This window comes from Myxocyprinus asiaticus, chromosome 17 (assembly GCF_019703515.2).
Source record: "Myxocyprinus asiaticus isolate MX2 ecotype Aquarium Trade chromosome 17, UBuf_Myxa_2, whole genome shotgun sequence".
Taxonomy (NCBI): Eukaryota; Metazoa; Chordata; class Actinopteri; order Cypriniformes; family Catostomidae; genus Myxocyprinus; species Myxocyprinus asiaticus.
Window position 1 is genome coordinate 27,874,692 of NC_059360.1, and position 22,378 is coordinate 27,897,069.

General features: G+C 37.2%; 1 protein-coding gene across 1 annotated transcript in view; it reads left to right on the top strand.

Moving 5' to 3' along the window:
* LOC127455114 (mitochondrial peptide methionine sulfoxide reductase-like) overlaps positions 1-10,018 on the top strand; it is a 97,832-nt gene extending 87,814 nt beyond the window's left edge. The window contains exons 5-6 of the mRNA XM_051722716.1: positions 2,394-2,500; positions 9,851-10,018. Coding sequence (XP_051578676.1) covers positions 2,394-2,500; positions 9,851-10,018 — 275 coding nt within the window. The remainder of the gene's footprint in view (positions 1-2,393; positions 2,501-9,850) is intronic.
* Positions 10,019-22,378: the final 12,360 nt, after the last annotated feature.

Consider the following 22,378-nt stretch of genomic DNA (forward strand, 5'->3'; position numbering starts at 1 on the left):
TGTGTGTGTTCAGAGGAGAAATTATGTGTATTATTTAGCTTGAACAGGGGATTCATCAATAATAACTAAGTGCTGTGATGTAGGTTGTAATAAAAAGAGCACCGCTATGTGGGGTGCAGTACACAGAGTGCTCATCTGTTTGTTTGTTTGTTTGTTTGTTTTTTGTTTGTTTGTTTGGTTTTTTTTACCTCTTTTTAACTCCTCTCCTATATAGAATAGAAAAAGTCCCACACACTGTCAAATAGCTTACGAAACTTTATTTAATCACACAACGTATTGGCCAAAGACCTTCGTCAGGCATTTTAAAAACACTTTGATCTACTGGCATATTTCAAATATAAATTAGCCAATTGGATATTTCAAGTGCGTTACACAGCCAGTGATATAGAAGGTGACAACCAAACATCACAATATGTGAACGAGAGAGTAAATAATAAAAAATTAAAAAACAGTAAAAAAAAATTAAAGTTGTAAATACAGAGGAAGAAAATGAAGTAATCTGATGTAAAACAAATTAAATACTCAATCTTTAAAGAAATTAAAGGTAAATTAAATTAAAGGTGTCATACAATAACAAAATAATCTTTAACACTTTACAATAAGGTTGTATTCATTAACATTAGTTAACAGGAACTAACATATCAATACTTAGTCACACTAGGTTAATGTTAATTTCAATTTATACCACGGGTCTGTTGAATGCTTGATTCTGATTGGTTCACAGATGTTCTAAGGTGTGCAATTATTTTTCAAGGAAACGCACCGCTATAAAGTAGTTCCAGGTCTTAACCGCATAACGGTTCCATATCACTTCGCCAAATTATTTCAGTTATTTCAAAGAGCCCTACAGGCTACCACAACAAAATAACCAGTTAAAACAAAGACATTGGTTAAGTACATCAGATAAGAACATCAAACAGTGTCTAAAATATCCTACATTTATTTCAAATATTACATTTTTTACATTCAAATTTGTGTATATTACCATTAGTTAATGCATTATGAACCCAACATGAACTAACAATGACAAATAATATATTTATGAATCAACATTAAACTGGATTATTAAAAGCTGTTCAATACCATAGTTTATTAATAGTTATGATAGCTAATGCATTTACTAATGTCAACAAATAGAACCTTATTGTGAAGTGTTGCCAAATAATCTATGCATGTACAAATCCAATTATCACAAAATAGTATCTCATCACCAGTGTTGGGTGAGTTACTAATAAAAAGTAATCCGCTACAAATTACTAATAACTTCCATAAAATTATAATCAGATTACTTTACTGATTACTTCACTGAAAAAGTAATCACATTACTAATTACTTTGCTTTTAAGTTACTCTCTAAAACACTTGTCGCAAACATTTTTGTGTTTTTCTGCTCAACAAATTAAAAATAATGTCTATTTTCTCCTTGTTCATTGTCACACACACTTCAGCTGTCACAGAAATGAAACAGATGTACATATGAACATATTAATTCACATTTTAATTGTATTACACATAAATAATATTTTTTTAGAAATACAGGTATATGTAACCCAAATAATGTACTTAAAAGTAATTACTTTTATTGAAAGTCAGAAACTGTAATCTTATTACAAGAATTTAAAATGTACTATATTATACTACTTTTTGTGCCTAAAAGTAATTAGATGACAGTAATTACTTTGTAACCCAGTTACACCCAACACTGCCCATCACATCTAAAAAGCAACCACTGTTCTTCTTATAGAATGACACTCAACACGGTTTCATATCTGAGACCCATAGGGGACAGAGTTTGTTGGTTATAGATTTAATATTCTTCATGTCTTTCATATGAAAGTGGATGGATTTAAATAAATAATTTTGATGAAGTTCTGTCCAAAATAATCTTTTTTTTTCTGTATCGTTTGCCTGTATGATGTGTTTGGTCACTGTGATGACCATAAAGGCCTAAGGAACATAGGGAAGGTGTGAGACTATAGCTTTGGGATCAGCCAATCGAAGTGCAGTGTTTTGGCCATTGAAGAGGGAGCTACAGAAGGCACAGCGCTGTAGAGAGCTCATGGCAAGGTGGCCGACATCCAGTACTGCAGAGAGAAAGATAGAAAGAGAGAAAACAAGCAATTCACTGTGAAGAAAAATGACAGGGCAATACTGGAAAATTGTATTAAAAAAATATATAATTCTAATACTCATAGGGGAAAATGACAGTGTTATTAAACTCAAATGTTTTCTGTATTTCTTTTTTGTGTGACTCGAAAGCATCACAGACAAATGAGATGCAGCTTGCTAATATTATTACAGATATCATTTGAAAAATGTACACATCCTGTTTGTAAATTCTTGTGTGGTGTGAATCTATTTGAAGAGGGTCTGAATCATGTGTGTATTTTTCAGGAATGGCACAGGGGAATGACCATGGCACACAGTACCATTCTGCCATCTACTCATACAGCCCAGAACAGCAAGAGCTGGCCATGAGGAGCAAGAACATATACCAGGAGGTGTTCTAAACTAATCTCTAAACACACACACACATTTCCTTAGTTAGCTAAAAGCTTGACATCCCATAGATTTATATTGTTTTTTGTTTTGTTTTGTTTTTTTTTTTGTTTGTTTGTTTTTTTGCATTTTTAGAATTTAAAAATAATATTTATGTATGAATCATTTTTTCCAAGTAAATATGTCTCTGGATGTCCCCAAAGGGATTTATCTTTATTTATTTATTTTTTCAGATTAAGCTCACTTCTGGGGATAAATTTGCCCCAAAGCCATAGTTAGTTAAACCCACACACATTTAGGCCACTTAAGGCACTTCCGCATTAAAAAGTTTTGGTGGAAAACTGTTTTCGATTTCCTAACATTATGCTGTCCAAAGTATGCTGTACTAGTTTCAAAAGTCTCAGTTTTCGTTGGTGGGAAACGCTGTTGCAGTGTGGATGAGAGGCGTAAATGTAATCAATGCTTTTTCAACTGAAAGCATTATTTCTAAATGTGGACATGCCGTGATTGACCATAAAACCCTAGACGTCTATAGTTTTTAAATGAAGCTATTTATACAAACCCAAACTCTACCCCTAAAAGGACACTTTTTTTCTTGCATTTTTAGAATAAAAAACAAATTCCATCTGATGATATTCCCAAAGAAGAGTTTGTCAGATATAGCTAACTTTTGGGGACACATTTGTCCACAAAGTATAGCTAATAACCCATTCTGTTCTTTCTCTCTTGCATTGTTATCACTCTCTCGCTCGCTCTCTGCTGTCAAACACTGACCACCCACTCCTGTCAGAAAGATGCATTTGTGGATGCTCATAACCACGGCTCATCTGAACGGCTGTACATTTAGCCCTATCAAGCTGGGTGGCTAATAGCAGCGTAATGATGCTTTCTATTGTGAGATGCAGGAGCTTGAGTAAACCATCATTATGGTAGCCCTTTGCTACTCAGGTCATCAGTCATGCTTCATGGGGTGAGGGGAATGGGACGTTGGCGGGGAGGTTGGGAGACCCCTCTTGGCCTTGGCCTTGTGCATATCAAGGGTGAAAGGTCATGCTTGTGGGAAGCAGCTGTGGTTAAATGGATACAATCAGATCAGGGGACGAAACTGACGTGCTGTTGATGGCCTCAGTGACCCCACAAGCTTAAACGAAGACAGGGATTGGCACCCGACAGACTGCATGTCAGAGATTGCTTTAAGATAGGAATAGAGAGTCAGGGAGAGAAATTGAATTTAACCGATTTAACTAATAATGTAGATTTAATAATGAAGTCAAAACTGCTCAACCCTCAGATCGAGTTATATTATAAAAATGAAGAAAATGGATAGATATGCTGGAAATTTAGGAAGCATAGTTGTTGTGAAAGCACTGTAGACTTACAAATCATGTCTTACTGCTGAATAATTATTATTAGTGGTGTTTACAGAGGCAAACATCACTATTACTATGGCTCATCCTTAAAGGGATAGTTCACTCAAAAATAAAAAATTATGTAATCACTTGCATACTAGGTGCGTCCCAAACCACACACTTCTGCCCTATTTTATGCCATTTTGTAGTGTAAGTAGTGCGAGTAGTATGTTTACACTGAAAATGCAACAAAAAGAAGTCTACCATGAGTAGCACTCAGTGCTCGCAGCTTGCCGTACGTAGCAGAAGGGGTGGAGTTACCTGCCACGTTGCTAGTCGGACGAAACAATTGTAAATAATGGAAAATGTGGCAACTAACGAAACTTTGGTGAAGACAGCACATTACAAATGTAAGCTGAATGCTTTACTGTCACCCACGCTGTGTTTTTTATATAAGTGTTAAACTGAGTGGCAACATATCACGTGTGTTTGAAACATCACTTCCATCAGCTGTTAAACAGCAAATGCTTCCGTGTAGTAAAAAAAGTTAAATGTTCCATTTGTGTCGATATTACACTTTAAAAATGTATACACTATATGGCTGAGTGCATAGTGTACTCTGTAAGTGCATAGTGCATCATTTAGGATACAGTTACTTTCATTTAATCTTTTCTCCATACAATAAATGTGAATGAAGTGAAGCTCCTTTTGTGTGCTATGAAAGAAAATAAATTATACAGGTTTGGAACTGAATTGAGGGTTTGTAAAATAATTTACATTTTTGGGTGAGCTATCTTCACCCGTAGCTTGCAAACTACCCAGAACACCCTAGCAACCACATAGCAAAGCCATAGCAACCATCCAAGACACTGCCTAGCAAACGCAAGGCAACATCCTGGCAACCACCCACAACACCCTAGCATTGTGCAGTCAACTTCTCCATGTGCAATGCACCACTCTAGTTATAAAATGTTTGCTGTTTGCATTGAGCGTGTTTACATGTATGATCTTACATATGTTATGCTTAATAAACTTACTACCTGTAAAGACATTTAAATGCCTTAAACTGCTTTCTTTTATCAGGGTAAGGTCATAAGCAGTTTAAGCAAAAACTGATCGGCACACTAGATTTCTGCGTTCCCATTACCGCGATTTCACACTGCATGTAAACACCTTTACCGCCTTTCTTACCAGCCTATCCAATGTGCGCAAGTGTTGTGTGCATGCCTCTTTACCTTTTGACATCAAAAGCAGTGAATAATCCAGTTATTTCAAATCTCATATAAAGTTGGGTTTCTTAGGTTGGTTGGTAGTTATCAGCGTATTGGTGTGCATGTAAACACACTCATCAACAATACAGGCCTGAATCATCTCTGGATTGAGCTAGCCCCTCTTAGTTCCAGAAAGAAAAGAAAAGAGAGAAAATAAAAAGATTTTGGATTTTTCGGATTGTTGGATTTTTTGTTTTGTTTTTCTGTATTGTGGCTGAAGAGTAGAACAGCCTGCTGTGGCACGCCACTGATTCTGTCATTCAAACCAGTTGGAATCTAGGTTTCCCTCTTTCTTCCCTTTCTCCTCATCCTTCTCTGTCTAAGTGCAGGGATAGAACAAATCTGAAGTGGTTTCGAAGAACAACTCGGTTACACAAGCAGCAGTGATGAGATTAGACATGTTAGCCCAGAGTCTTGCTAAAATATTGAGCAGCGTGTGTACGTGCGAGTTTGTGCGTTCTATACAATGGAAGAGCACAGCTGATTTTCACAGCAGAGAGTGAGAATTTGAAGAGGGAAACAGAAAATGGAAGACAGGCATGATGAGTGAGTGTGCAGAGATTGATGACACTTTTTTGAGGACACTTCCATTAGGTCAACTTCAGGTGATGAATCAGGCACAGGCATCACACACACACAGTGAAAGAGAGACGGGAAATGAATTACTAGCGCCCATTGAGAGTTGCACTCAATCAGAGTCTCCCAAAGCTCTGCCATCAGTGAGGGCAGTCAAGGAAAAAGAGATGCAGGAACAGCAGAGGAAGAGACACTCGCTTAACCACTGTGGCTGAGAAAGGGAGTGGCGCTCCAATAAAATTTAGAAATTTGCAGAACATCAAAGAATTTTTATTCAGTAGTGGAAGGGAGCGAGACACAGAAAGATAGAGTGGAGGTACAAATATCAGAGTTATTTTGGGGATTTGAGTCTGAATTTTCTTTGTTTATCTGCTGGTGTTATGCTGCAGACGTCAAAATGTTATTTTTTATTTTTTTTATTATTATTATTGTTTTATTTTTTTGGAGGGTTGGGGATGTCTTCCTGTCCCAGTTTGGAGACTGTGGAGACCTGGGTTTCTTAAGAAAAAATAATGCACAAATGAGATGAAAAAAATTCAAAAAGGTTTTAAAGTAAACCTTAATAAAATGTACCCTATTTACTTTTTCCAATGGTGTACTCTGTAATTTACAGCATCACACCAAACGTTTTCTGTTACCGATGCCTTTGTAGAAATGTGCTATTCACAGTAAGACGTGATTAATTTATTAAGGCAGCCCAGCTTCATGTAAAATAAAACAGCTTTCATTAGGTTACTGTACATGGTACATGATTTGAAAGTTAATTTCATTTTTTTAATGTGTAAAACTTTTTTAATGAGGGAAAAATATACACCCTGAAAAAGTTACAACTTGAATGCATTTTCCTGGTATTGTTTTGTATAAGTCATTGCTAATATTTGGTGCACACTATTCCAAATTATTGAATTATTTGTCTTTATAATCTTTTATCAAAATGTAATAACTTGGAATCGCAAGCCCTTTTGACATTTAATCACATGCAGGATATTAACTATTTATATAAATATAATGATATTTTATTATTATGTTTACTAGTTGTAAGTCAATTGTTGATATCAGGAATGGACATTGCACTAGTAACAATGTAATTATTCATATTAAAAAATTATCACTTTTACTAGTAAGAAGTGCATCGCTAAAATGTGAAATTGGAATTTCAACTAGTAAGAAATGTATTATAGATATCTAATTGCGTTTTGAACAGGAGAGACTGACAGATCACTGAAATTTTACTAGATGAAATGCAATAACATATATTAAGAGTTTTTACTATTTGAAATGTTATTTGTGATATCAAGAATGAATATTTCTGTGAGTGATGATGTCATCAGGAATATTTGCACCTTACTAGTGCAAATGCAATTACTGATATCAATAAGCACTTTCACCAGTAGTAATTCCATTGCTGATATAAAGAATTTGCATTTTAACTAGTGAAAATTAAATTCTTTAAATGTACAATTCATATCTGCACTTGTAAACATGCTCTACCTCTGAAATGACTTTCTTTTTCGGCTGATGTCAAAAAGCCCTCTTACTTTTTAACCCCTCCCTTCCAACCACCTGGCTCCATTCTGGTATGTAACGGCCACATTTCACAATCCAGTTAATTCCCAAATATTTTTTTCTTGTTGAAAATTCGATTTCACTTGGAAATATGTCATATTACAGAAATAAATACGTTTGCAAATGGTGATTCACATTGACTTTAAGAATCAGGAAAACTGATATGCTCTACAACCACAGAAAATTGTAGCTTTTAATCATTTTGGCCATAAAAATGACAGTGTAGTGATCATAAATGTAGTCATTGCAAAATAACTGGCCTAAATCACCATCAAAGAAAATTGCATGACTGGACTTTCTTCCAAAATGGTGATAGTGTTATCCAGCTCGGCTTCCCAAAAATGCTGTATCTAAAACCAAAACCTCTCTCAGCTTTGTGTCATGAAGAGTGTTATCTCAAACACATAGACGCTCATACTCTCACATTCTGATCTGGGGTCACATGACCCTCCACTGCTGTCTTTTCCCTCTCACAAAATGCAGGAACAGCCAAGAATGACAAAATGGATTCCTGACTGTATCTCACATGCATACAAACACACACATACACTCTCTTGCACAGACAGTAATCAATGCACACCAAATGTTCATGAAGACCTGCATAAATGCAAAGAACACACAAGCAAATACCAGCCTTGACCTTTACACTGTGTGCTGTTGTGACACCATGTACTTGAATGTTTAGCTTGTAAGTGAATCCCACACACATATACTGTATGTGCGTTTGTATATATATATATATATATATATATATATATATATATATATATATATATATATATATATATATATATATACACACACACACACACACACACATATGTACTGTATAAACCTACACATGCTTCTCTGATGGTACAGCAGAGCTGTATTACTGCTGTTCCCTGATTGGTGAAAGATGTAATATCTTTTAGCAAAGAGAAACTTTACACAAGCAGCAATATTCAGCAGTTATGACATACACTAGTTTGCTAAATGCACGTATTTTGCAGTATAGCTTTTTATTTCATAGAAAGAGTTACATTAATATTTATTATTTATGCTGTAGTGTTAAAAGTAGGACAAGCTGTTACAGTTTAAAAATACATAAGGTCTATGAGTCTTACGGTGCATGTTTTTGTTGGTGTATGTGTTTGTTCTAATACATAAGGTGAGTTTACTCCCACAGAGACCCACAGGGAAATATAAAACGAATTAAAGCTGATATGAAAATGAAGGGAATTATGGTTGAGAAACTGCTGTTAGTGAAGGCAGTAAATATACTGGAAATGGGAAGACTAATAATAACAACATAGGCGTGCGTGCGTATGCGTGTGTGTGTGTTAGCGCAAGAACACTTAGAGCCACTATTTGAGTCATCAGAGTTGTATGTGAAACAAATTCAGATATGCAAATGCTCATGTAATCTTTCTCTCTCTCTCTCTCTCTCTCTCTCTCTCTCTCTCTCTCTCTCTCTCTCTCTCTTTGCTTGACTGTCCAAATAAATGTTTTCCTTCACCGGAGAGATACAGACCACTGAACTTTGACAGCCAGCTTTCTGACACTATATCCACACACACACACTTACAAAATTTCCCCATATTTGCACACTATTCTAAATTATTTGCACTCAAAAATGTTTATAGTCTCTTTTTTAACTTATGTCTTCTACAGTTCTCATTTTGAGTTAGATAAATGTTTTATGCATTTAACAAGTTTACCTACGACAGTTTGAAATAAACAGTTATGCTTAAATCTACAACCAAAATGTTAGATTCTGTAATGATAAAGCAATGAGAGAATGATCACCTTTGTTGCCTTATAAAAATTCAAGTTCACATAACAGTTAGAGTATCTTAGAAAAACAATATGGAAAATAGTGGCTTTGTGTTCTTCTATAGGTAGCTTTTTTTCCAGGCTGTTTTGTTCAGGTGTGATGTAGAGGAGGCCCATCCAAGACAACATCCGAAGCGGAGGGAATGCTGCAGGCTTCTGTCGTCACCTTGTGGCCAGAGTGTGAAACTACATGCAATTCAAAACAATGAGTGCCTTTACATGTATCAGCCGGTAAAACGTTGGTAAAGTTGTTTACATGCAACACGAAATCGGCGTAATGACCTTACCTCGATAAAGGAACGACGTTTAATGCGTTTACATGACCACACATTTTGTCATTTTATTAAGCATAATCAGTGTATAAACGTGCGTGTAAACGCTCAGTCTTACACAGTTCTGTTGGATTAAAGCCATCACAATGTTCCCCACTCTCTTCTTTTTACTCATTTCTATGGAGCACATCTCCCTCAAGTGCACATGTGAGATTTGAAATACTGTGTTTGATGTTCAAAGGTGCTGTCTATGTTTGTAGTGGCACTACCCAATATTATTTTCTGCTGTTGGAGGTTTTGGATGTGGCCCCTAGAGGGAGACAGAACTTCATTCATCACTCTTCTAAAGAGTTTAACATCACAGACAGAAGGAAATGTTTGTTTTAGTTCAAAAATAAGTTGCTTCTCCCTAGATAGTGATTTTATTTATCCTCTTGATATCGAAATGTGTCGTCATTTATCACTGTTATCTCTTTGTTTGTGTGTTTTCTTTTGTTTGTCAGGCTCTCAATAGTAAAGGTTTTGGTGTGATTACCACAGAGATCCGAGAGAACACAGATTTTTACTATGCTGAAGACTATCACCAGCAGTATCTGCACAAGGTGCCTAAAGGACACTGTGGGTTAAAGGGCACCGGTGTCACCTGCTCTACTGGGGGAGAGAGAGATTAACTCTGACTCAGGACACGCAAATGTGTTTGTCTGCGGTTTATAGAGGAGAGATGTCTATGGCTATACTCGGAATTGAATACTAGCATTATGCTCACTGCATACTGTAAAATATACACTGTATACTGGCTACTTTTTTCAATAATATGTGACAAAGTATGCATTATGCAATTATAAATGTTTCAGTAGCATGTTACATTATTGTGATAAGACATCATTATGTTACATGATTAATTGAGTGATTGCCATTTAGTCATCATTTCATATCATCTCAATAAAAACTATTGCATTTTTTATCCAATTTTGCCTAAAAACTCCTGTTATTCCAATCAAATAACGAATACATTTTAGCGATATTACTATTTATTCATCACACTAGAAATGGAAGGTCAAGTCAAGCACATTGCATTGTTGCATACCCATACAGTGCATCCGGAAAGTATTCACAGCGCTTCACTTTTTCCACATTTTGTTATGTTACAGCCTTACTCCAAAATGGATTAAATTCATTATTTTCCTCAAAATTCTACAAATAATACCCCATAATGACAACATGAAAGAAGTTTGTTTGAACTCTTTGCAAATTTATTAAAAATAAAAAATGAAAAAAAATCACATGTATATAAGTATTCACAGCCTTTGCCATGACACTCAAAATTGAGATCAGGTGCATCCTGTTTCCACTGATCATCCTTGAGATGTTTCTACAACTTGATTGGAGTCCACCTGTGGTAAATTCAGTTGATTGGACATGATTTGGAAAGGCACACACCTGTCTATATAAGGTCCCACAGTTAACAGTGCATGTCAGAGCACAAACCAAGCCATGAAGTCCAAGAAATTGTCTGTAGACCTTCGCGACAGGATTGTATCGAGGCACAGATCTGGGGAAGGGTACAGAAAAATGTCTGCAGCATTGAAGGTCCCAATGAGCACAGTGGCCTCCATCATCTGTAAATGGAAGAAGTTTGGAACCACCAGGACTTTTCCTAGAGCTGGCCGCCTGGCCAAACTGAGCGATCGGGGGAGAAGGGCCTTAGTCAGGGAGGTGACCAAGAACCCGATGGTCAATCTGACAGAGCTCCAGCATTTCTCTGTGGAGAGAGGAGAACCTTCCAGAAGAACAACCATCTCTACAGCACTCCACCAATCAGGCCTGTATGGTAGAGTGGTCAGACAGAAGCCAGTCCTCAGTAAAAGGCACACGACAGCCCGCCTGGAGGACTCCCAGACCATGAGAAACAAAATTCTCTGGTCTGATGAAACAAAGACTGAACTCTTTGGCCTGAATGGCAAGCGTCATGTCTGGAGGAAACCAGGCACCACTCATCACCTGGCCAATACCATCCCTACAGTGAAGCATGGTGGTGGCAGCATCATGCTGTGGGGATGTTTTTCAGCGGCAGGAACTGGGAGACTAGTCAGGATCGAGGGAAAGGTGAATGCAGCAATGTACAGAGACATCCTTGATGAAAACCTGCTCCAGAGCACTCTGGACCTCAGACTGGGGCAAAGGTTCATCTTCCAACATGACAACGACCCTAAGCACACAGCCAAGATAACAAAGCAGTGGCTCCGGGACAACTCTGTGAATGTCCTTGAGTGGCCCAGCCAGATCCCAGACTTGAACCCGATTGAACATCTCTGGAGAGATCTGAAAATGGCTGTGCACCGACGCTCCCCATCCAACCTGATGGAGCTTGAGAGGTCCTGCAAAGAATAATGGGAGAAACTGCCCAAAAATAGGTGTGCCAAGCTTGTAGCATCATACTCCAAAAGACTTGAGGCTGTAATTGATGCCAAAGGTGCTTCAACAAAGTACTGAGCAAAGGCTGTGAATACTTATGTTCATGTGGTGTTTTTTTTATTTATTTTTTTTTTATAAATTTACAAAGATTTCAAACTAACTTTCACGTTGTCATTATGGGGTATTGTTTGTAGAATTGAGGAAAATAATGAATTTAATCCATTTTGGAATAAGGCTGTAACATAAAATGTGGAAAAAGTGAAGCACTGTGAAATCTTTCCGGATGCACTGTACGCAGTGTGCTCTGGTTGTAAAATGTGCACATTTTGGGAAATGTAGTAGAACTTACTACTCTGTAGGTCATCTGGTTATTCCATATATTAAGAAAATTTGCATACGGTGCTCAGCACACATATTGCATGCAGATGAAATGAACAGTATTCAGAATATGTGTATTTGAATCTAAAGAATAGGAGAAAAATCTTTATTGCTTTTCCTTTGTTTACATTTAAAGCAATACAAAATGCTTTTATTTTTTAAAGAAGTTTATGTGATCCATGAATATGGTTATACATACTGTATCTGAGTGAACTTGCATTGAGTTAAAAAAAATATACATTTTATTTGTTAAAGAAACTGTAGTAACACTATATTCTGACAATGTTGTCATTTTTGGATCCCTAAAGCTTTCAGTGTGCAACTAAGTGGATACTCTCCTATGCCCTCTGCCAATGTTATTTCCTCAAGACAAATCCTTGACTCTGTCTACTTTAGGGCATCTATTGTGTTGCTGCCCCTGTGCTCTGTCCAGTCTCTTTATCTCTATGGACATGTAGTTCTGCAGAATTCTAATACATGACCCTCCCTTTCGAAATGTTAGTTACAAACTCTGCCTCATTTTAACTAATTTCTTCAGCTGTTGCTTAGTAGAATCTCTGGAGTTTCCATGGCCTTTCATTAATGATGAGGCATATATTAGACCGTGTATGCTTAAACCTGTTTTACAATAGTAGTAATAACATAATTTAAAGGGTTAGCTCACCCAAAAATCGAATTCTGTCATAGTTTACTCACCCTTATGTTGTTCCAAACTCATGTGACTTTCCTTCCTGAGGGTAACACTTTATTCATACATTTGTGACTTAGGCTGTCATTCTGCTTAACATGTATTTGGACCGTCTCTGGGCACTTTAAGTACCTTAAATCTTGTTGTACATGTGTTATGTACCACTAGATGGCAGCACATGCAAATATACAAAGCATGTGTTAATATACGTGTACTGCTGATTAACAGCTCTAAAAAGTGTATTAACAATTAATGTATATTGAGGCTTGGTAAATAGAAATGATCCCTCAAAAATTAGCAGTTTGACTTGCAAAGTGATCTACACTATATTGCCAAAAGTATTCACTCATCTGCCTTTAGACGCATATGAATTTAAGTGACATCCCATTCTTAATCCATAGGGTTTAATATGACGTCAGCCCACCCTTTGCAGCTATAACAGCTTCAGCACTTCTGGGAAGGCTTTCCACAAGGTTTAGGAGTGTGTTTATGGGAAGTTTTGACCATTCTTCCAGAAGCGCATTTGTGAGGTCAGACACTGATGTTGGACGAGAAGGCCTGGCTCGCAGTCTTCGCTCTAATTCATCACAAAGGTGCTCTATCGGGTTGAGGTCAGGACTCTGTGCAGGCCAGTCAAGTTCTTCCACACCAAACTCGCTCATCCATGTCTTTATGGACCTTGCTTTGTGCACTGGTGCACAGTCATGTTGGAACAGGAAGGGGCCATCCCCAAACTGTTCCCACAAAGTTGGGAGCATGGAATTGTCCAAAATCTCTTGGTATGCTGAAGCATTCAGAGTTCCTTTCACTGGAACTAAGGGGCCAAGCCCAGCTCCTGAAAAACAACCCCACACCATAATCCGCCCTCCACCAAACTTCACAGTTGGCACAATGCAGTCAGACAAGTACCGTTCTCCTGGCAACCGCCAAACCCAGACTCGTCCATCAGATTGCCAGATGGAGAAGCGTGATTCGTCACTCCAGAGAATGCGTCTCCACTGCTCTAGAGTCCAGTGGCGGCGTGCTTTACACCACTGCATCTGACGCTTTGCATTGCACTTGGTGATTTATGGCTCGGATGCAGCTGCTTGGCCATGGAAACCCATTCCATGAAGCTCTCTATGCACTGTTCTTGAGCTAATCTGAAGGCCACATGAACTTTGGAGGTCTGTAGCGATTGAAAGTTGCCGACCTCTGCACACTATGCGCCTCAGCATCCGCTGACCCCGCTCTGTCATTTTACGTGGCCTACCACTTCGTGGCTGAGTTGCTGTCATTCCCAATCGCTTTCACTTTGTTATAATACCACTGACAGTTGACAGTGGAATATTTAGTAGCGAGGAAATTTCACGACTGGACTTGTTGCACAGGTGGCATCCTATCACAGTACCATGCTGGAATTCACTGAGCTCCTGAGAGCGGCCAATTCTTTCACAAATGTTTGTAGAAACAGTCTGCATGCCTAGGTGCTTCATTTTATACACCTGTGGCCATGGAAGTGATTGGAACACCTGAATTCAATTATTTGGATGGGTGAGCGAATACTTTTGGGAATATAGTGTATCTCCAGTCCTACTTGCCATTACTTGGCAAATCAATGTCACTGTTGCTGCACACAGAGTGAATCTCTTTTTTAGAGTTATGTGACTGCATTAGAACTGCTTACTGCCTGTGAACTTTAGCACTACACATCTACTATGATTATAATTGTTTCATTAATCAACCCAGTATAATTTTAATTCAAATGGAACATTAGACTTGATTTGTCTGATTGCATTGTTCTTATTGGACGCCAGAAGTGATCAGTTTATCAGTTTATCAGTTCTCACAAAAGGAAAAGTTCACTCAAAAATAAAAATACTGTCAAAATTTACTCACCCTCATGTTGGAACACAAAAGTATTAATCTTTAAAGTTGCGATCACTGATTCCCATACAAAAGCAGTGGATAGTGTCTCACTTTAAAGCTTAAAAAAAGCACCCAAAATTGTCATAAAAGCAGTTCATGCGACCCGTGCATCGTCTTCCAAGTCTTCTGAAGGTATGCAATCAATTTGTATGATGAACAGTCCGGAATTTAAGCTGTTAAACACTATCAAAATTAAACCTTATTGACCAAATGTCATGACATCCTGACACAAGAACCAGTGAGGTTTAATATTATTGATGTGTCACCATATTTGATTTTGGCTCTTTATATACATGATTTGATTTGAGAGTAAATAACGACTAGTGATCGTATATTTCAGAAGACTTGGAATATGATGCACAAGTTGGTGTTCAGGCATGTATCTCTGTGGCACAAACTGATAGGTTCCTTGAACTTTTATTATCCAATCGGCTTGCTTACATGTGACAGGTTAAGCCAACTGGCTCGCGTGGTGTGAGCTGATTTGTCCTTTGACATGTATTTGGGTAGCCAATCAACTTGTGTCTCTGTCTTTTCTAACATTTAATTGCTCAGTTTTGCAGATAAGCTAGTTTCACTGCAGTGCTCTGCGAGAGTTTTTCTTGATGAGGATTGTATGTATGTCTATTTGTGCAGCAGCATGTCCTACATGCATGATGCAGCATATCTTGTGTTTGTGTGTGTGTGTGTGTGTGTGTGTGTGTGTGTGTGTGTGTGTGTGTGTGTGTTTAGCATTTTCACATGCTAAACTCAGTATATCTTTGAATGTTCTAGCAGTAGCAAGTCTCTGTACTTGCTCTGCAGCAGCAGCAGCAGCAGCAGCAGCAGCATAGCAAATCTAGTCTGCCAAGACCAATATCCTCTCAGTGACTACATTTACATGGACACCAGAATGCGGCTTATTGCGAGAAAGTGGGTTATGGTAAAAAAGCAGCGTTCAATTTTACATGCACTGTATAAACGGCATACCCTTTACTCCTACATACGGCTCGGTCAGTAAGCACCTTTCTCCACAGCAATGTAATTTCCCCGCAACGCTTGTGTAAATAACAAACATGGCATCCGAGGAAGACTTTGCTATTTTATTCCCCGTTGCTTCTCTTTATTTCCAAGTATTCCAGAGTTGTTGCTGTGCTTGTTTCCTTAACTTTCTATCACAACCTGCGTGGAATTGCACTGCAATAATGGGGTTTCCCTCTTATGTAAAATTCCAGGATTCCCCCAATGTAGAAGCACATATTGGCGAACGTGAGGGACTGTCAATGATTATGTTGGTGTGTATAAATGGGTACAGTTTATAGTTTGTGTGATTTCCCCAATTATTTCCGCTTTGTTGACTTACTGTTGGGCTCCATCCTATGACGTTTGTTATCTGGTCTGTTTGACGCACTCCTGTACCATGTACCTGTACCATGTAACAATGACGCATTTTCCAGGAGAAACATGGGTGTGTTAAACTGTTTTCTCTTAATCCCTTAAACCTAAGGAAAGCGGTGTTCTTTGTTTACATGACGTTTTAGAATGTCGCTTACTGCAAAAACCCTGTAATAAACCGTTTTCTTAAGTGCATGTAAACATGGTCAATATGTCATACCCACGTTAACATACTAAATCTTCCTGAGAGTTGTCATGACTGAACTACTTTTATGACACTTTGGGTGATTTTTTTGAAGCTTTAAAGTGAGCCTCTGTCAACTGCCACTCTATGGAAATTCGCAATGTGTTCTGCAGAAGAAAGAAAGCCATATGGGTTTGAAATGACATGAGGGTGAGTAAATAAGGACAGAATTTACATATTTGTGTAAACTTTTCCTTAATCCAGTCAGATTGTAATGTTTTTATTGGGCATTGTCTGACCTGATCCAGTCTGAAACCACTGTGTTAATTGTTTGCTAGACTGATCACTGATGGTGGAGAAAGGTGTTGCAATCTCATAGAACCTTTGTTTTAACTTCAAAACATTAGTTCAGGTCATCCAAATATTAACTGCTATTAATTACAGGCTGTTAAAGTTGTGGTCAGATTCTTTAACAGACCACCGTTGAACGTAATGTATTCAAAAACTAGGCTTATTGTTTGAAACCAGCAATAACTAAGCTTTTATATTTAGGTGCATGTTACCATGTACACATTACTGTAAATTTGTTGGTTTCACACATCATCTGGGTGTAATACAAACTATGAGTCAGCTGATCATTTTAGAATATAAAAAAAAGCTTGAAGACATGCTGACTGGCCGACTAGAGCTGGATAATTATGTGTTTATCTGTCTAACGCTAAGCTGTGGTAACTGCTCTTGTTTACCTGTTCACTTCGTTGAATACAGAACATTAATGGACCGTATAGAACAGGGTTGTTCAACATTTTTCAGGCCAAGAACCCCTCAGTGGATAGAAAGACGGAGCAAGGACCCACTGTTACATATTGTATAAAATTTTGCATTGAATTTTAAGATTGGCCTATAACAACACAGGTATAGTACCATATTAATGCATTTACGTACATTGTTATGGTGCTTAAATTGCATAGCATATACTTTTACTTAATACATTTTAATGTTGGAGGGACAATGAAACATTTAGCTTAAAAATATTACTTCTTGAAGGCATAGTTCACACAATATTTTTTGTTTTTGACTCACCCTCATGTGGTTCCAAACCCATATGACTTTCTTTCTTATGCTGAACACAAAATGAGATGTTTAAAATGAATACTTCGGTCTCTCTTTTCAATACAATGGTAGTGGATAGTGCCTCTCTTTAAAAAAGGACCCAAAAGTATCATAAAAGTAGTCCATGCAATTTGTGTGTCATACCCAATGTCTTCTGAAGCCATTTAATAAGTTTTGGTGATAAACAAACTAAAATTTAAGTCAGTTTTCAGTTAAAGCCTTGATGTACGTTGCAAGTTTATGAGCTCCATGAGAGAAGCTCATTCTCAGTGGCACAGGTGTACAACAGTTTGGTTTGTTTTTAGCGCTAAACAACTCAAGTACTCGCATATACTGTATATGCGAGCCACTTCTCTCATAGCGCTTATGAACGCTCAACAGAAGACTTGGAATATGACACATGAGTCGCATGGACCATGGGCGGCACTAGGGGTGGGATTCCGGGGCTTGAGCCCAATTGTTTTTATCATTATGTAGTGATGTCAAAAGTACCAGTGCTTCGGTTTCAAGCTTATACTAAATATAAATATATTTTAATATATTAAAGCTGAAGAATGTAATTTCTGCAACAATACTGCCACCGAACGGAATTGCAAAAATAAACAATTCAAAACAGCTTTCTGTTCAAACAGTCAGATAGTCCAGCCCCAACTCACGGCATTGGTTGAGTAACGTTGATGGAGCGGGTCTAAGCAGTTCGCTTAAAACAAACACAGGAATTTTTTATAGTGCCACAGAGACACAGTGTTTACAGTTTTTGAGAAAATTAACCTATGAATGGCTTACTTATAGTTATATCTGCATATTAAGATGGGATAGAAGACTGGAAAACACAGAAAAAGTAACATACTTCAGCTTTAAAGGTGCACTCAGTAATTGTTTCCTCATTAAAGAAGACATGAATTGTAATTTTGCAATATATGTAGGAAATCATGACCACTCACATTAAAATGAAGACTCCAGTCATATCAGTATCCTTATAAAAGCTGTTTTATTTTTCATGAAGAGGGTCCGCACATGGGGGCTGCCATGTTAGAACCACATGACCAGCCGAATACTACTCGCTTAATCTCAGTAACCCTTCTGTTATTTGACACTTTCACTCATTGATTAAAGTAATCATGGCTGACTGTGAATACTACATTTCTACAATGGCATATGAAACTGAAAACTATTGATTTTAAATGTTGCATCCAAGCCACTAGGTGTCAGTGTAAGTCCAAGATGACACAAAGACAAAAGTTACTTAGTGTATATATAAATTAATATATTAATTAATTAATACTGGTCTTTTTACAGTATCGATAATACCAAATACCGATTTAATTCAGTGCCCATGCGCCGTATGTGCACGCATGCAAGAAGAGCACTCACGACTTGCAATTGTGACTGTGTGTGAATGGTCAAAATGCCTTTATGGTGAGATATTGGAAACGTTTTGAGTTGGCCTATCCATATGCAGTAAGTACCAAATATTTAGATATGTAACCCTGAAAACAAAGAATAATATATACAAATGTGTTTGAGGAATTTGCAAGCTAAGTCACCCAGGACTTGTTCATTTTTTTCAAAACTCTTTTATTAAGATATGATTCCATAAACCTTGCCAACTTTGGCAAGTCTAGAAACTATTTTTGTTTTTCTCATAAGCACCGATTTTAGCCTATTTACAGCCATCTTCTTAACTAACTTAAAACACCCAATGAAACAATAATAGGCCATACAACTGTTAATTTTACCCAATATGCGTCGAACTGGAAAGCCAAAAAGGACAAAAATATTGTTTTTTAAAGAACATATTGATAAAAGCACACAACTTTTGATCTTTGAGCATATCATAGTTAGTGGGACCTTTACATTTTTGTTTCAGTAATATTTAAAGATTTACTATAGCAATGGCAACCCACAGATACATAATTTAAACTTGTAACCCTTTAACTTTAGCTTTAACTTGTAATATTTTTGTTTCATACATTTTTTTATTATTATTTTTTTTATTTATTTTTTTCACTAAAATTAGTTTAAGGTCAAACGATAATTGGTAGATGCCCTGTTGAAGACCCGAGAACTTGAGAACACTCTAGACAGCGCTACAGCAGGTTCTGGGTGCTAGAACGAGGGTTGGGTGTTCTAAAATTGGGTCAAGGGAGGATTCTGGAAGCTCTGGTGTGTTGTTGTCTGATGATGTCATTGTGTTATCTGTCATCTCTGACTGTGTCTCTGGGATGAGACGCACACATGATTCACCTAGCAGCTGTATGAGGAGACAGATTTCTGGGAAACGATACATAGACATTCTACTCCCACACGTGTGCTATATGCACCTACCTGTGTTTTCACCACCAGATATGCATAGGGGTTCTATAAACACATTTCCCACAATGTATGGATCGCACTTAACCCTCATGTTCTGTTTGAGGTCTCAGAGACCCCAAGGCCACTGTTATAGCTGTGTAAAATTGAAGTATCAGGTTAATACTTAATGCCTTTTCCTAATCTCAAGCTTGATAACACACTTCAACTGTCCAATATAAAATGTTGCATTACTTGTTTGGGATCTCAGAGACCCCAAATATAAAACATGAATAAATGCAATTAAAGGACTGTTTTGTGTTCAGTACAAATTATGCTCAATCAATAGCATTTGTGGCATGATGTTGATTACCACAGAAAATAAATTTGACTTGTCCATCGTTTTTTGTTTTTGTTTAAGGGGCCAGTCCATCAACATTTAAATACACATTGTTTTAAAAGTATAGCCTCAAAATGTAAACACTGTGCATGTTAACATGATTTTAGTGTGATAAAATCTGAGATTTACTGGTGTAAATTGCTTACCAGATTTTTGGGTTTATCAGTGTTGTGTTGTAACAAAGTTTTAATATTAGATAAAACTTTACACAGGAAAGGTTTATAAGCAAATTGATCACAAATTGACCTCTTGTGGCTATACTTTTGAAACTGTGTGTATTTTAATGTATATGGACTGGCCCAATTCACATCCATTGTAAATTGTAAATTCCTTTTTTTTTTTAATCTGCGGTAATCAAAAGTATGCCACTAATGCTCATCTTGTATTGATCCCAGAACATTTCTTTAATAAAAAAAAAATCTCTGATTGGTGTACTCATTGTAGAGAGTCAAGCGGGTCAAACTGACCCTAAACAGAAGCAACGTTACTATAATGGATACCAGTGACATTTCTGAAAAGTGCATGCCTACTTTGTGGTAAACTGTTCAAAACTATCAATTTTCAATTTATAAACTATCAATTTCAAGGGAACATGAGGGTTAAGCACACACACTTGGACAGGTATGTTCTAATATAAAATAATTTGTCATGCATGCTGTTATGATTTTTGTTTGTTGTTGTTGTTTTTTGTTTTGTTTTGTTTTTCTTTGTAAGGTTATCTTCATGCATTTTCTTTCTGATGAGTGACTGAGTTGAATTACTATGTCCAGTACAGCCACATATTTATATACCAACACACACACAGGTGTGGTGGTATGTTCATTCAACCAGACACACACACATATACCCACACACCCTTACACTCTGACAAATCTAGAAAAAGCTTTTTTGTTGACCACAGTCTGATTTCCTCTGCTCTATTTTCTCTCTTTTTGCTTTTCTTTTCTTTCTTTTTGTCTGTCTCTTCCTGACACCTGTGTGTAGGTGTGGACCGTGCTGCAGGTGCTCAGTCTCTCTCTCTCTCTCTCTCTCTCTCTCTCTCTCTTGCTTACTCTGTCTGTCTCTCTCTCTCTCTCTCTCACTCTCTCGCCTCTTCCTACACCCTCCCCCATTTATGAGGTTATTTTGGTATGGTGGTGATATTTTTTGCATTTGTGTGCATGTTTCTCTCTGGCTTGTATGTGCCACATCGCTATAAAAATCAGTTTGACTCTGGGCATGTCCCCTTGTGGTTGCTGCTACCTGCCTATCTGATAGATCGATATTTTAAGCACCTAGTTCTTAAAACTAAAAAACTGTGTTGCTGAAAAACTGCCTCTCTCATATCTCAGTTAAATTAACTACGTGTTCCAGTAGGACAACAGTTTAATTATTTTTATTTGTTTGATTGTGCAAAGAAAGGATCCAAAATAAAATGCAGATTGTGAGTTGGCTTAGGCCAGTGGGCTGGCAACTTTTTAAAGCTGCACTGTGTAAGATTTTGTGGTTTAAAATGAACAAATTTCAATTATTCATTGAATACATAAACAATCAGTATTCAAAACAATGAACCTTTCCCCAATTCACTACGGGAAGCCTATAAAAATTATTTGTATTTTGAGCTGTCAGGTTGGATTTGGTGCGAAATTGATGGCTTATGTCGTACATCCTTATGTCATTGTGTTGTGTAGTATCAGAAAGGCGCTATAAGTGTAAAATTCATTCATTCTAAAAATGTTAATAGGAGTGTATTTATCTTCATCAAAGCAAGTGATATTTCAGTTTAAATGTTTAATTATATAACATAATATAAAGATGAAAATAGCACGTTATGTCCAGATAAGCGCAAATCATGAGATTCATCTGCCAGAAGAGCAGAGCGGAAACACGACTGACGTGTGTTCTTCCGCAAATTGCTTGCAATTTTAACTTTCAACCACAGATGTTGCTAGAGAGCACAAAGTTACGTAGTGCAACTTTAAGGAAATGCAAAATTCTGCATAAAAACATTGTGTTGTGTTGTGATGCGTTACTCCAAAATTTTAAGTGCCGACATATTCTGTGAAGTCAGCAAAACAAAAATATGAGGAACAAAATCTCAATGCTTTTGTGATAGGCTGTGTTTCACAGAGAGACTGGATGGTAGGCCTACAGTACATGATGCTGTGAATGACACAGTGACACATCGATGAGTTGTTTGCCACAAATATGCAAGAAAGAAGCAGATGAATGCATTGTGTAGGGACAAAAAGGTAGTAGATACACTCAACGGCCACTTTATTGTGTACATCTGTACATCT